The sequence below is a fragment of the Bufo gargarizans genome, chromosome 2, assembly GCF_014858855.1.
Source record: "Bufo gargarizans isolate SCDJY-AF-19 chromosome 2, ASM1485885v1, whole genome shotgun sequence".
NCBI classification, from domain to species: domain Eukaryota; kingdom Metazoa; phylum Chordata; class Amphibia; order Anura; family Bufonidae; genus Bufo; species Bufo gargarizans.
In genome coordinates, this window is record NC_058081.1 from 327,784,455 (window position 1) to 327,796,771 (window position 12,317).

The 12,317-nt window shown below is 40.6% G+C and overlaps 1 protein-coding gene across 1 annotated transcript in view; it reads right to left on the reverse strand.

The window, feature by feature from the left end:
* Positions 1-12,317, reverse strand: part of METTL25 (methyltransferase like 25) — a 310,650-nt gene that overhangs the window by 144,682 nt on the left and 153,651 nt on the right. Inside the window, exon 4 of the mRNA XM_044277228.1 lies at positions 11,675-11,803. Coding sequence (XP_044133163.1) covers positions 11,675-11,803 — 129 coding nt within the window. The remainder of the gene's footprint in view (positions 1-11,674; positions 11,804-12,317) is intronic.

Below are 12,317 nucleotides of genomic sequence, written 5' to 3' on the forward strand. Positions count from 1 at the left end.
CAGACTAGGACATCTGGAAAAATGATTGGAGGAGAAAAGGTGAGTGCTACCATGAGTCCTGTCCCATGCCAACAGTAAAGCATACTGAGACTATTCATGTATGGAGTTGCTTCTAATCACAAACATTTTGCCTAAGAACACTGCCATGAATAAATAATGGAACAATCTGGTGATGATCAATGTGTTTTCCAGCATGATGGAGCAACATGTCGCAAGACAAAAGTGATAACTAAGGGTACTTTCACACTTGCGGCAGAGGATTCCGGCAGGCAGTTGCGTCCCCGGAACTGCTTGCCGGATCCGTCAAAACGTATGCCAACTGATGGCATTTGTCAGATGGATTAGGATCCTGATCAGTCTTACAAATGCATTGAAATGCCAGATCCGTCTTTCCGGTGTCATCCGGAAAAACGGATCCGACATTTATTTTTTTCACATTTTTTTCGGTCTGCGCATGGATTTTGAATGTCGGATCCGGCACCAATACGTTCCTATGGAAAAAAAAATCCGGCATTCAGGCAAGTGTTCAGTCTTTTTGGCTAGAGATAAAACCGTAGCATGCTGCGGTATTATCTCCATCCTGAACAGTCAAAAAAACTGAACTGAAGACATCCTTATGCATCCTGAACGGATTACTCTCCATTCAGAATGCATGGGGATAAAACTGATCAGTTCTTTTCCGGTATAGAGCCCATAGGACGGAACTCTATTCCGGAAAATAAAAACGCTAGTGTGAAAGTACCCTAAGGGGCTAGGTAAAAAAAAAACATTGAGATTTTGGGTCCATGGCCAGGAAACTCCCCATCTCAACCTTGTGGTTGATCCTCAAAAAGCGGGTGGACAAACAAACACACAGAAATAGTGATGAACTCCAAGCACCGATTAGGCAAGAATGGGTTGCCATCAGGCAGGATTTGGCCCAGAAGCGGATATCCAGCATGCCACGAAGAAGTCTTAATCTTGATGTATTTGTCAGTAAATGTAAATTAAAAAAATAAAAAAAAATATGAAAAGCTTATAACTGTACGTCAGTATAACAAGGAAACATCTGACAAAGGCCTCATGCACACGACAGCATTTTTTTTGCGGTCCACAAAAAGAGGTTCCGTTGTTCCGTGATCCGTGTCCGTTTTTGTTTACGTGTGTCTTCCTTTATTTTTGGAGGATCTCCAGACATGAAGGAAAGTAAAAAAAAAATCTAAGTCAAGTTTGCCATGCAAATGATAGGAAAAAAACTGACACGGACGCGAATGTGTGCCTCTGTGTTTTTTCACGGACCCATTGACTTGAATGGGTCCGCGAACCGTTGTCCGTGAAAAAAATAGGACAGGTCCTATTTTTTTCACGGCCTGGAAACACGGATCACGGACGCGGATGACAAACGGTGCATTAGCCGAGTTTTCCACGGACCCATTGAAAGTCAATGGGTCCGCAGAAAATCACGGAAAACGGAACAACGGACACAACAACAGTCGTGTGCATGAGGCCAAAAAGATAGAAAAAACACTGTGAAGCAGCAAACTTTGTACTTTTATAAAAAAATAAAAAATACACACACACACAGGTTATACAGTATATATATATATATATATATATATACACACACACACACACATACATACCTGTATATATCTCGTATATAAATATATGTTTTTGGGAGAAAACTCGGACAGTTTTGTTAATAACAGCGGTTTCCACACTGGTTGTTAGGGTTGTATGCAGGGAAATGACATATACTATATGTAGTAATATAGTATATTATTAGCAGACAGTATATGGAGCAGACTCTCCAGCTGTTTCCACACTTCCCTGCATGTGGCTGTCCCGGTTCTAGTTGTATTTATGTGCCTAGATGAAGCAATGACAATGTAAATATATCCATATACTGTATTACATTCCTGGTTGCATTCACAGAAATGAGAAATTGCGCACCATGCGTGGAAATAAGGTTTATATTACAACATGACTGGTTTTACTTTACTGTAAGAGAAGCTATAAAATGTAGTTTAGCTCAGAAACAGTTTTTAGCAAAGATAATGCCAAGATGATTTCTTTAAAGAGGCTCTGTCACCCGGTTCAAGCCAACCCTAACAGGCAGACAGCCTGGTAGGGCTGATGACAGACAAAACCCATACCTTTATTTCTCATGTAGTAGGTCCAGTATGTCCAAAAAAGCAACTTAAAAAAATATGCAAATGAGGAATTTAAGCACTCGGAGGCAGGATTATGCCTTCTGAGCACTGCTTCTGCGACGCCCCCGTTCCATGCTAATGCCGGCTTTCTGCACCTAATCACGCCCCCATGTCTTTTGATTGACAGTGCTAGACCTGCTGGTCTAGCGCTGATATCACAGTAACATAGTACATAAGGCCGAAAAAAGACATTTGTCCATCCAGTTCGGCCTGTCATCCTGCAAGTTGTTCCAGAGGAAGGCAAAAAAAAAAAAATGGTGAGGTAGAAGCCAATTTTCCCCACTTTAGGGGAATAAAAAATAACTCCCTGGATCAACGACCACCCTCTAGTAGCTATAGCCTGTAATATTATTACGCTCCAGAAATACATCCAGGCCCCTCTTGAATTCCTTTATTGTACTCACCATCACCACCTCCTCAGGCAGAGAGTTCCATAGTCTCACTGCTCTTACCGTAAAGTATCCTCTTCTATGTTTGTGTACAAACCTTCTTTCCTCCAGAGGCAGAGGATGTCCCCTCGTCACAGTCACAGTCCTGGGGATAAATAGATGATGGGATAGATCTCTGTACTGACCCCTGATATATTTATACATAGTAATTAGATCTACCCTCAGTCGTCTTTTTTCTAAAGTGAATAACCCTAATGTTGATAATCTTTCAGGGTACTGTAGTTGCCCCATTCCAGTTATTACTTCAGTTGCCCTCCTCTGGACCCTCTGCAGCTCTGCTATGTCTGCCTTGTTCACAGGAGCCCAGAACTGTAATTTTATCACGCCTATGCGTGACGGCACGTGTGCACTGGATCTTTTCCTTCCTTCCCGGCTTGTGTTTATGTCCAGTGTGTTCGCGCAATCATGGAAGTGAGTGCGCAGGTGCGGGATATCAGCGCTAGAAAGGCCGGTCTAGAGCTGTCTATCAAAGGACATGGGGGTGTGATTACGTGCAGAAGGCCGGCATTTGCAAGGAATGGGGGAGTCGTAGAAGCAGTGCTCGGAAGGCATAAGCCCGCCTCAGAGTGCTCGAATTCCTCATTTGCATATTTTTCGGCCATACCAGACCTACTACATGAAAAACAAAAGGTATGCTTTTTGTCTGTGTCATAAGCCCTACCAGGCTATCTGCCTGGTTGGGTAGGCTTGAACCGGGAGACAGAGCCTTCTTTAAAGGAAATGTGTCACCAAAAAGGTTTTCTGCTATTTAAAACCAGATAGTAACACATATCCGTTTTATCTAATCTGTTTTTATTTTCTGATTGAAGATAATTTTATTCTATTTCTTGAACATGATTATGGAGGTGGCCATCTTGCCTGAGCTGCTCTTAAAGGTGTTGTCTAGGTTCAGAGCTGAACCCGGACATACTGTACTCATATTTTCACCCAGGCAGCCCCACTAAGATGAGCATCGGAGCATTTCATGCATTTTCAAGAGATCCGGTAACGGGGCTGCCAGGCAGAGACTTCTATGGGAGGCATACTCGGTGGCCTGTACAGATAAGCTCTGACTATTACCCATTGTGAATGGTGGATCCTGTCTTATCTGTCACTCTAACCCTTTCTGTAATGATATCACCTCTGTGTATAGATAAGCAGGTAACTGCAGTAAAGTGATCTGTATAGGCCAAGAAGTATCACCTATCAGTATTTTTTTTTTTTTTTATAATATAGATAGTGACATGGAAAATTAAAAATAACATCACTAAAATATGTTAAAGGGGTTGTCCAAGTTATAGTTATTGATGACCTATCCTCAGGATATATATATCAGATCCGCAGGGGTCCGACACCCGGCACCCCCACCAATCCTGTGTCAAAGACCATCAAACTGTCCTTTTTGATCCGGGTCTATTGAAACCTAGTGAGTCGTAGCAGGTACAAGCAATATCATATATTCTCCGTGCACAGAGTACAGCCTTCCAGGACCTGCATCAAGTCACCGGCTCTTGTGATCACATGACCGTTGCATGTGATTCGCACACGTGACTACCCATGCGGCGTACAGCGAGGAAGAAGCTCCTCCATAGCAAACTTATGGTCGGCTGTAAGAGCCTCAGTGAGGCACTTTATTCCTAATAGACATAAACTAGCTTGCAAGCTATACTAAGTCTGCTAATACGTAGATCCATATCATCTATGTGTATACCACACAGACCACGATATATGCTGATTTGAGCATTGTTAAATCTTCATCAATCAGCTTTGTCTATGCAGCATCACTGACAACTGGTTTCTATGCAACATCCTTGACAACCGTGTTCTATGAATCTGCATTTAAACACACCGGTCCTTATCTTGATAAACAGTATTACTCCTTTGGAGCACTCAATTAAACCCCACTCTATGAGGGAGAAAGACATCAAGTTTTCTGTGGATATCTATTTTTATACCTTTTTTCCATAGGCTGTTTCTTTTTAGGTTGAAACAGAGATTCATTGTAATTTCTAATCGGCAGCAGTTTGTTCATTTTTTGCATATCTCACAGATCATCCATATATACATCTAGTTTTGTGGGTGGGGGAGATTTCTTTAACCATGTTTTTATAAAATATTTTCTATTTTAGTTCTTTTAATATTTATGTATTTGATATGTGCATGACCAAATAAATGTTTATTCATTTTATACAGATTCTATCTCTTCCATACCAAACGGAGGTGTGTCTGCCCTATCTATAATAATTCTGGTAATGTTATTTTTTTTTTTTAGGATGTTAGAAGGTTTCGAATTTCAAGAAAATTTCCAAAATCATTTTTTTTAATAGACCAATTCACCGCATTTGTGGTCGTCAACTGCTGTTTGGGTGTACACCAGGGCTCAGAAGGGAAGGAGCGGCATATGGATTTTCTACATTATTTTTTGGCTGACTTAGATGTGAGGGCTTATTTTTTGCAGGACAAGCTATAGTTTTTATTAGCACTATTTTGGGATACATTTGGCTTTCTGATCTTTTTTTCTCATTTTTGGCAGGGGAGGTAGGCAAAAATTGAAATTCTGTCAGTGTTTTTTTTTTTATTTTTTATGAGGTTCACCATTTGGCATATATGATATGATAGGTTAATTCTGCAGGTTGATAAGATTATGGCTAGAGATGAGCGAATTTCCGCTTATGAAATTCGTTCACACTTCATTTGTTGGTAAAAGACAAATTGCATTATAGATTCCGTTACCACGGACCATAACGCAAATCTATGACGAAATGCAAAGGTATTCCGTTATTCATTCCGTCATAATAGAATTCTATGGGCTGCAAAACGGATCCGTCCCGTTTCCCTTATGAAGGGGTAACAGAATCCATATGCAATTAAACTTTTACCAAGAAACGAAGTGTGAACGAATTTCAAAATATGAAATTTGCTCATATCTAATTATGACGATACCAAATTTATATAGTTTTCTTTTTATGTTTTACTACTTTTGCATAATAAACTCCCTTTACCAACATCCATAACATTTTCTGTCAATGCAGAGGTCTGAAGGCTTGCCTTTTGCAGGACAGATTGTACTTTTTATTAGTACCATTTGCGGGACTTTTTGATGACTTGATATTATGTTTTTTAATTGGTGAGGTACAAAAAAAAGCTGTTTTGGCATTTTTATTTACTTTTTTTTATGGAGTTCACCTGATGGGGTAGGGCATGTACCCCATCCAGCGCTGGTCTAATTGTAAGCCAGCTTCCTTTCTGGCTTACAATTAGACTATTTTCTGCACCTAAAACAGGCGTAGAAAATTATGAATTAGACGGGCCTAGCGGCTGTTTCCTTCCCCACCCACTTTTTTACACCTGGTGTCAGCAGGGAAAACTCGCAGACTGCGGCGCAAATAACCTTTGCGTCGCAATCTGCACCAGAAATATTCGTATATATGATTGTATATGACCTCCTATATTTTTAGGGAAGTGAGGTAACAAAAATTGCTGTTTTGGCGTTATTTTAACTTTTTTTTTATGGCGTTCACCTGATAGCATAGGTAGATCATGTGATATTTTTATAAAGCCAGTCGTTACTGACGCGTCGCTACAAAATATGTTTTTTTTTGTCTTTTTTTTAAGTTTTACACAATAAGTGCAATTTTTAAAAAAAAATCTTTTTTTTTGTGTTGTCATTTTCTTAGAGCCATATTTTTTTTGCATTTTTCTGGCTATGGTCTTGTATGAGGCGACATTTTATTGGTACCATTTTGGAAATTTGATTGATATTTAGTTTTTGGGGACTGAAGTGGCTAAAAAAAAATTGATGTTTTGCTATATTATATATATATATATATATATATATATATATATATTTATTTTTACACTGTTCACCTTATGGGGTAGATAAAGTAGAAATGGCTTAGTTGCCCATAGCAACCAATCAGATTCCACCTTTCATTAACCAAATGAGCTGTAAAAAATTAAAGGTGGAATCTGATTGGTTGCTAGGGGCAACTAAGCCAGTTTTTCTTTACACTAGTTTGATAAATGATCCCATTTATTTTTATAAAACACTTTTTTGTTTGTTTTATTTTACACTTTGGGTGCCCCATAAGGTCATATAAGACCTCTGGGGGACATTTACCATTTTTTTTTCACTATTGATTTCTCCTGTTACTGGGGCTGACAGCCTCACCAGTCTCACTTGCAGGGCTGATCGCGATCTCACGAACACCCAGCAGCCCCTGCACTCTCCCAGCTGAAGCAGCATATTGCTTCCTCTGCCGAACAAACAGCCCCTGTTCAGGGATATAGAAGGCAGAGACACCCAGGAACGGTCCCTGCCTTCTCTATGGGGTGCCCTGCTGTCACCGACAGCGGGCCTCCCGCTCAGCAGCTGCACGATTTGCTGCAGCTGCAATCTCTGAATGGGCGTTCTAAAACATCCAGAGATAAATCACAACCCCCGGGATGTTTATAGTCTATGTGCCATCGGGAAGATAGGTCATCAGTATCTGTTTGTTTGAGAAGACAGTGGCACTGCTGCTTATAAATGTAAGACCACTTCCTAGATGTCTTACATTTAGACCATTTTCTATGGTTCATCCCCTTCCATGCCACATCCACTTTTTTAGACCCGACGTGAGCGAGGTACAAGTCGTAGATTGCTGCGCAAAGGATCTTTGTGCCACAATCTGCTCCAGAAATACGCCTAATATAGGCGTATTTCCTTTTAATAAATGTCCCCCTTGATGTGTCATCAAGGCCCAAACAGGCTTCGTTGTATTTTGTTCCTATTTTTCCTATTTTTTTTTTGTTTTAAACATGAGTCTATAGCTAATGGAGCAGGAGGAGCTGAGCAGATTATATATAGTTTTGTGGAAAAATATTCAGTATAACCTGTATTTCATTCTTTTAATTCCCTGCTCATTCTAGGCTTTGAAGTCTAGGAGGAGGTCCTATGAGTGACTGACAGCCTTCCCTCTATGACTATGTATACAGAGACAGTTCAGTCACTGACAGGACCTCCTCTTGGTCTTCAAAGCCCAAAACTAGCAGGATTTTAAATGAATAAATTACAGGTTTTACTGAATCTTTTCTCAGAAAATTATATATTTGTTCTGTTCCTCTTGCTCCATAACATGCTGCCTGCATATTTTTTCCATTTTCATGATTACAGTACTTAGCACTAGACATCATTGGAGCAGAGCCTCACCTGTGTAAAATACCAAGATAATATAAACAGGTGGATATTCAGAGACCCATACAATAAGACATGTAATTTGTGGGGAAATGCCCTTTACCCAACTTGTTATCCAGTCTAAAGTCAGTAAATGGTATAATAAACTACCGCAATGGCGCCCCAACATTCTTAATGTATGGTGGTAAAATACATCTGGTATTTGGCTCTGCTCAGCAATGTTGAGGTCAAATACAAATCCCTTGGAACATAGAATATGGTCCACCACTATATGTTTTGGTACGGTATGGTACTGATTTCGCCTACCCAAGAAAATACTTAGGGAATAAGCTAAAAGGCTTCATGCTATATGCATTACTGCTTCCAGCAAAGTATTATTTGGATTAGGTTCATGTAATGCTGTAGGGAAACATCCTGACTTTTTGGTTTACCATTGAGTGAGAAGCCTGAAATTTAATGAGCTGGCTGTGAAAAGGTCTCAAACCACATAGATAGATCATTGGGATTTTCTGTGCATTGCATCTTATAGAAAGTGTGATTTCTAAATTTATGTTTGGCCAAACATATACCTTTTCTGGTTCCAAGGCACATTTTAATACCTGGCTCGGAAGAAACTCAAAAGTTTAAAATTTATTGCCTGTCCTGGCTCCATTACAACCCAATGAATTTACAAGGAGGATTCTGCTCAAGATGCTGTTAAACTGCCAACATATGGGAGAAAAACCTATGGTGTAAGCTTTCTCTTAAACAACGGCAATGCTTTGTGAATAGACTTCTAGTCAGGATAGCCATTAGGATATACATAACACATTGTTATACAACTATCAAGTTATTGTATTAATGCAGGCTTCATCATTTCACTGCCTTGGGGACCAAAACACTAGATACAAGGCATTTTAGCACCTTCTAAGTATACGTGTTACAGAAAAGTTTCACTGTGAAGGGCTTATGCTCATTTATAAAACTTTTTTTTCATTTTGAGATCAGCTTAGGAAGATAGACGTAATCCTTTGTGACAATATATAGACACATTGCCATCAATTAGCGACAAGTAATAAAAGCCAGATATCAAGTATCTACAAGCTGGTAATACCAGAATTCATACATTGTGCATATAATTACACCCATTGAGGTGGAACGAGAGGAAAAAGAAAGGATATATGGAGAGTTACCAAAACGGGCAAAGTCTGTGTACTGGCAGTCTGTAAACTTGAAAGGGCATATGGCACCATATACCACTATACAAAAGGGTCGGCAGCTGTAGGCAGAGTCCCATGAGGTCTCTGGCATCTCCACGTTCTATCAATCCTCCGAATAAACACTTTTCATAATATGCAAATTACCCCAAAGGTGCAATGAAGGTGGTGCCATTACACCACTTTGCACCCAGATGTTCCCCTCCCTGTCTGCTATGCAGAGTCCCCTACCTCTCTGATGGGCAGTCCCTGAAGTCTTGTGGGATCATGTTCTGTATATGCGCAGTAAAGGGCTAGAGATTGCCCATCTGCCCGGCAGTCTTTATTCTGTTACTGCGCTTGTACAGAATGGGATCTCACCAGACTACAGGGACTGCCTGGTCTGTCCATCACAGTGGGGGGGGTCCCAGCACAAAAGACAGGAATGGGAGGCTCTGGGTGCAACGAATTGCAATGGCACATATTGACGGAACATATGAAGATGCCGCAGACATCATTGGACTCTGCTTATAAGTGAGAATGGACAGCTGTCAGTCACTTGACATGGTGGTATGTGGTGACCGATGCCCTTGAAGCTCTACTTTAGGCCTCATACACACGTCCGTATGTATTTTGCGGTCCGCAAAAAACGGATCCTCCAAAAAATACGGATGACGTCCGGGTGCATTCCATATTTTGCGGAACAGATTAGCTGGCCCCTGATAGAACAGCAATATGCTTGTCCATAATGTGGACAATAATAGGACAGATTCAATTTTTTTGCGGAACGGAAATACGGACATAAGGAAACGGAATGTACACGGAGTAACTTACATTTTGCTTGCAGACCCATGGAAATGAATGGTCCCATATACGGTCCGCAAAAATAACGGAACGGACACGGAAAGAAAATACATTTGTGTGCATGAGGCCTTACTGGGTCTTCACAAGACTGACCAGTAATTGATTCCAGCCTTTATCAAGACCATGTGCATGTTCGTTGAATACGAATAATACACAGAGGTCAAATAAAAATAAAAAAACACAGACCAAACATGAATTCTTCCTTCTTTTCACAGATGTCCACACGGCTGTGTGAAGGAGAACTAACACCAGCTTTTCTCCCCTAACCATATTATTTAACCTGTGTCACCAGACTTTAATATATAGTGACTCGTGCCATGATCCCCGACACACGGCATAAAACCCATAAAACCCATGTACTTTATATAAGAGCATACATCCAGATTACACCCAGCTCTGCTTGGTGGGTATCAGTAATGCGTCCTTTTTGTCATATGCATAGACTATTCTTGTAGTTTCAGATTGTAGCATTATATACTTTTGTTCCAGACATATATCATTTGAGCAGGTTTTGGGGTGCTGTTCTTTCACTTAAGACTTTCTTTATTCTTCCTCTGAAAGCTGCATGAAATTCCATGAAAGTTGCATGTATACAACTGAAGGCAGACAAGCAGCATAGAAAAGACATAGAAGACTGACACATTTCTCCTGCCTCCTTCCCTTGTACTCTGATACTTGCAGATCGGTGTGTTCATCAGTATCTGATTGGTGGGGTACCACACCCGGGACCACCACCAATCAGCTGTTCGAGAAGGCAGTGGTGCTCCCTGTGGTTCTGCGATCTTCTTGCAGCTTTCCCTAGACCTAGGTGCAGCTCAGCCCCATAGTCGTAAAGAGGACCAAGGCACCTAGGTTTGAATCTGGCCAAGGACAACATCTGCATGGAGCTTGTATGTTCTCCCAGTGTTTGTGTGGGTTTCCTCCGGTTTCCTCCCACACTCTAAAGACATACTGATAGGGACCTTAGATTGTGAGCCCCACTGGGGACAATGAGTGGTGATAATGTCTGTACAGTGCTGCCAAATATGTTGGCGCTATATAAGCAAGTAAAATAAAACAGATCTGTAACTTCTCATGAAGGGTCTGTTCTAATCACTACCTGCATTCTCCATGTAATAGCAATTCTGGAATATCTATTCTTATGACTGTAGATTGTGCCATTCCTTTATTATTCCTGCTAGAAATTATTAATAAATTACTATCAGTTTGCAATGAAGGTCCAGATGAGTATTACCAATTAGGTGGGGTGTCATTGCACTGTCTGACACAATCCAATCCGTGCTGCTAGTGTACAATTGTGCAGGGGACCCCCCCCCCCCCCCCAAAAAAAAAAAAGAAACCTAGTAACGCCCATCTAGACCTTCATTGCAAACTGCTAGTAATGAATTCATATCTTGTAGCAGGAGTAATAAAGGAATGGCACGTATCAGAGCCATATTAGATGCTCCAGAAATGTTATTACAAGGAGGATGCAAATAATTACAAAAAAAAAAAGACAAGCAGAAGTAAGAGGTCCTCTTTAAGAAAGTCCACCAAGGGGTGGCATAAGAAAGAGACAAGTGTCTAACATGACGCACCAAATTGATCACTCATCGCGAGTCACTGTGATTACGTTTGGTGCATCTTCTGACCGTAATAATAAATCTCTCCCATTGTTTCCACTGCTGGCCGCATTCAGACTGGGAAATGGTACATAACAGGATGGATTATAATACAGAGATACAGCTGAATGTATAATAGCACATATGAAAGGACCCCAATTCACAAATCCACTCCTTTTGTAGATGATCCATATTATAACAGTTGTATTAGAAAAAAAAGGCTTCATCTTTTAGTAACCTTTCACTGGACACTTTTGCTTGATTGTTGCCAGTAAATCAATAGCGTATAGCTGCTCGTACAGAAGCTTGACGTGTTCTGAAGACAGATCATGTAATGCAATGATACGGTTCGATATAGTGCAGGAATCTTTAATAAGATGAAAATTGTTCTGGTATAAAGTACATTCTGTATCAAACCAAAGGACTGTGGTACTAAATCTCTCATATTGATGTAAGAGGTCAAACAATGCTGGATTTTGAAATAATCCTTCATTATTAAACTGACCCTCCAGTACAAGAAATTAATTCCCATTAATTTGGGAGCAAACAGAACCCTAAGGCTACTTTCACACTCGCGTTTGGTGCGGATCCGTCATGGATCTGCACAAACGGATCCGTTCAGATAATACAACCGCATGCATCCTTTCAGAACGAAACCGTTTGTATTATCTGTAACATAGCCAAGACTGATCCGTCTTGAACACTATTGAAAGTCAATGGAGGACGGATCCGTTTTCTATTGTGGCAGATTATGTTAGAGAAAACAGATCCGTCCCCATTGACTTACAGTTTCGTCAGACGGTGGAAACAGCATTTTGATGTCCTCCTCCAAAGCGGAATGGAAACAGAACAGAGGCAAACTGATGCATTCTGAGCGGATC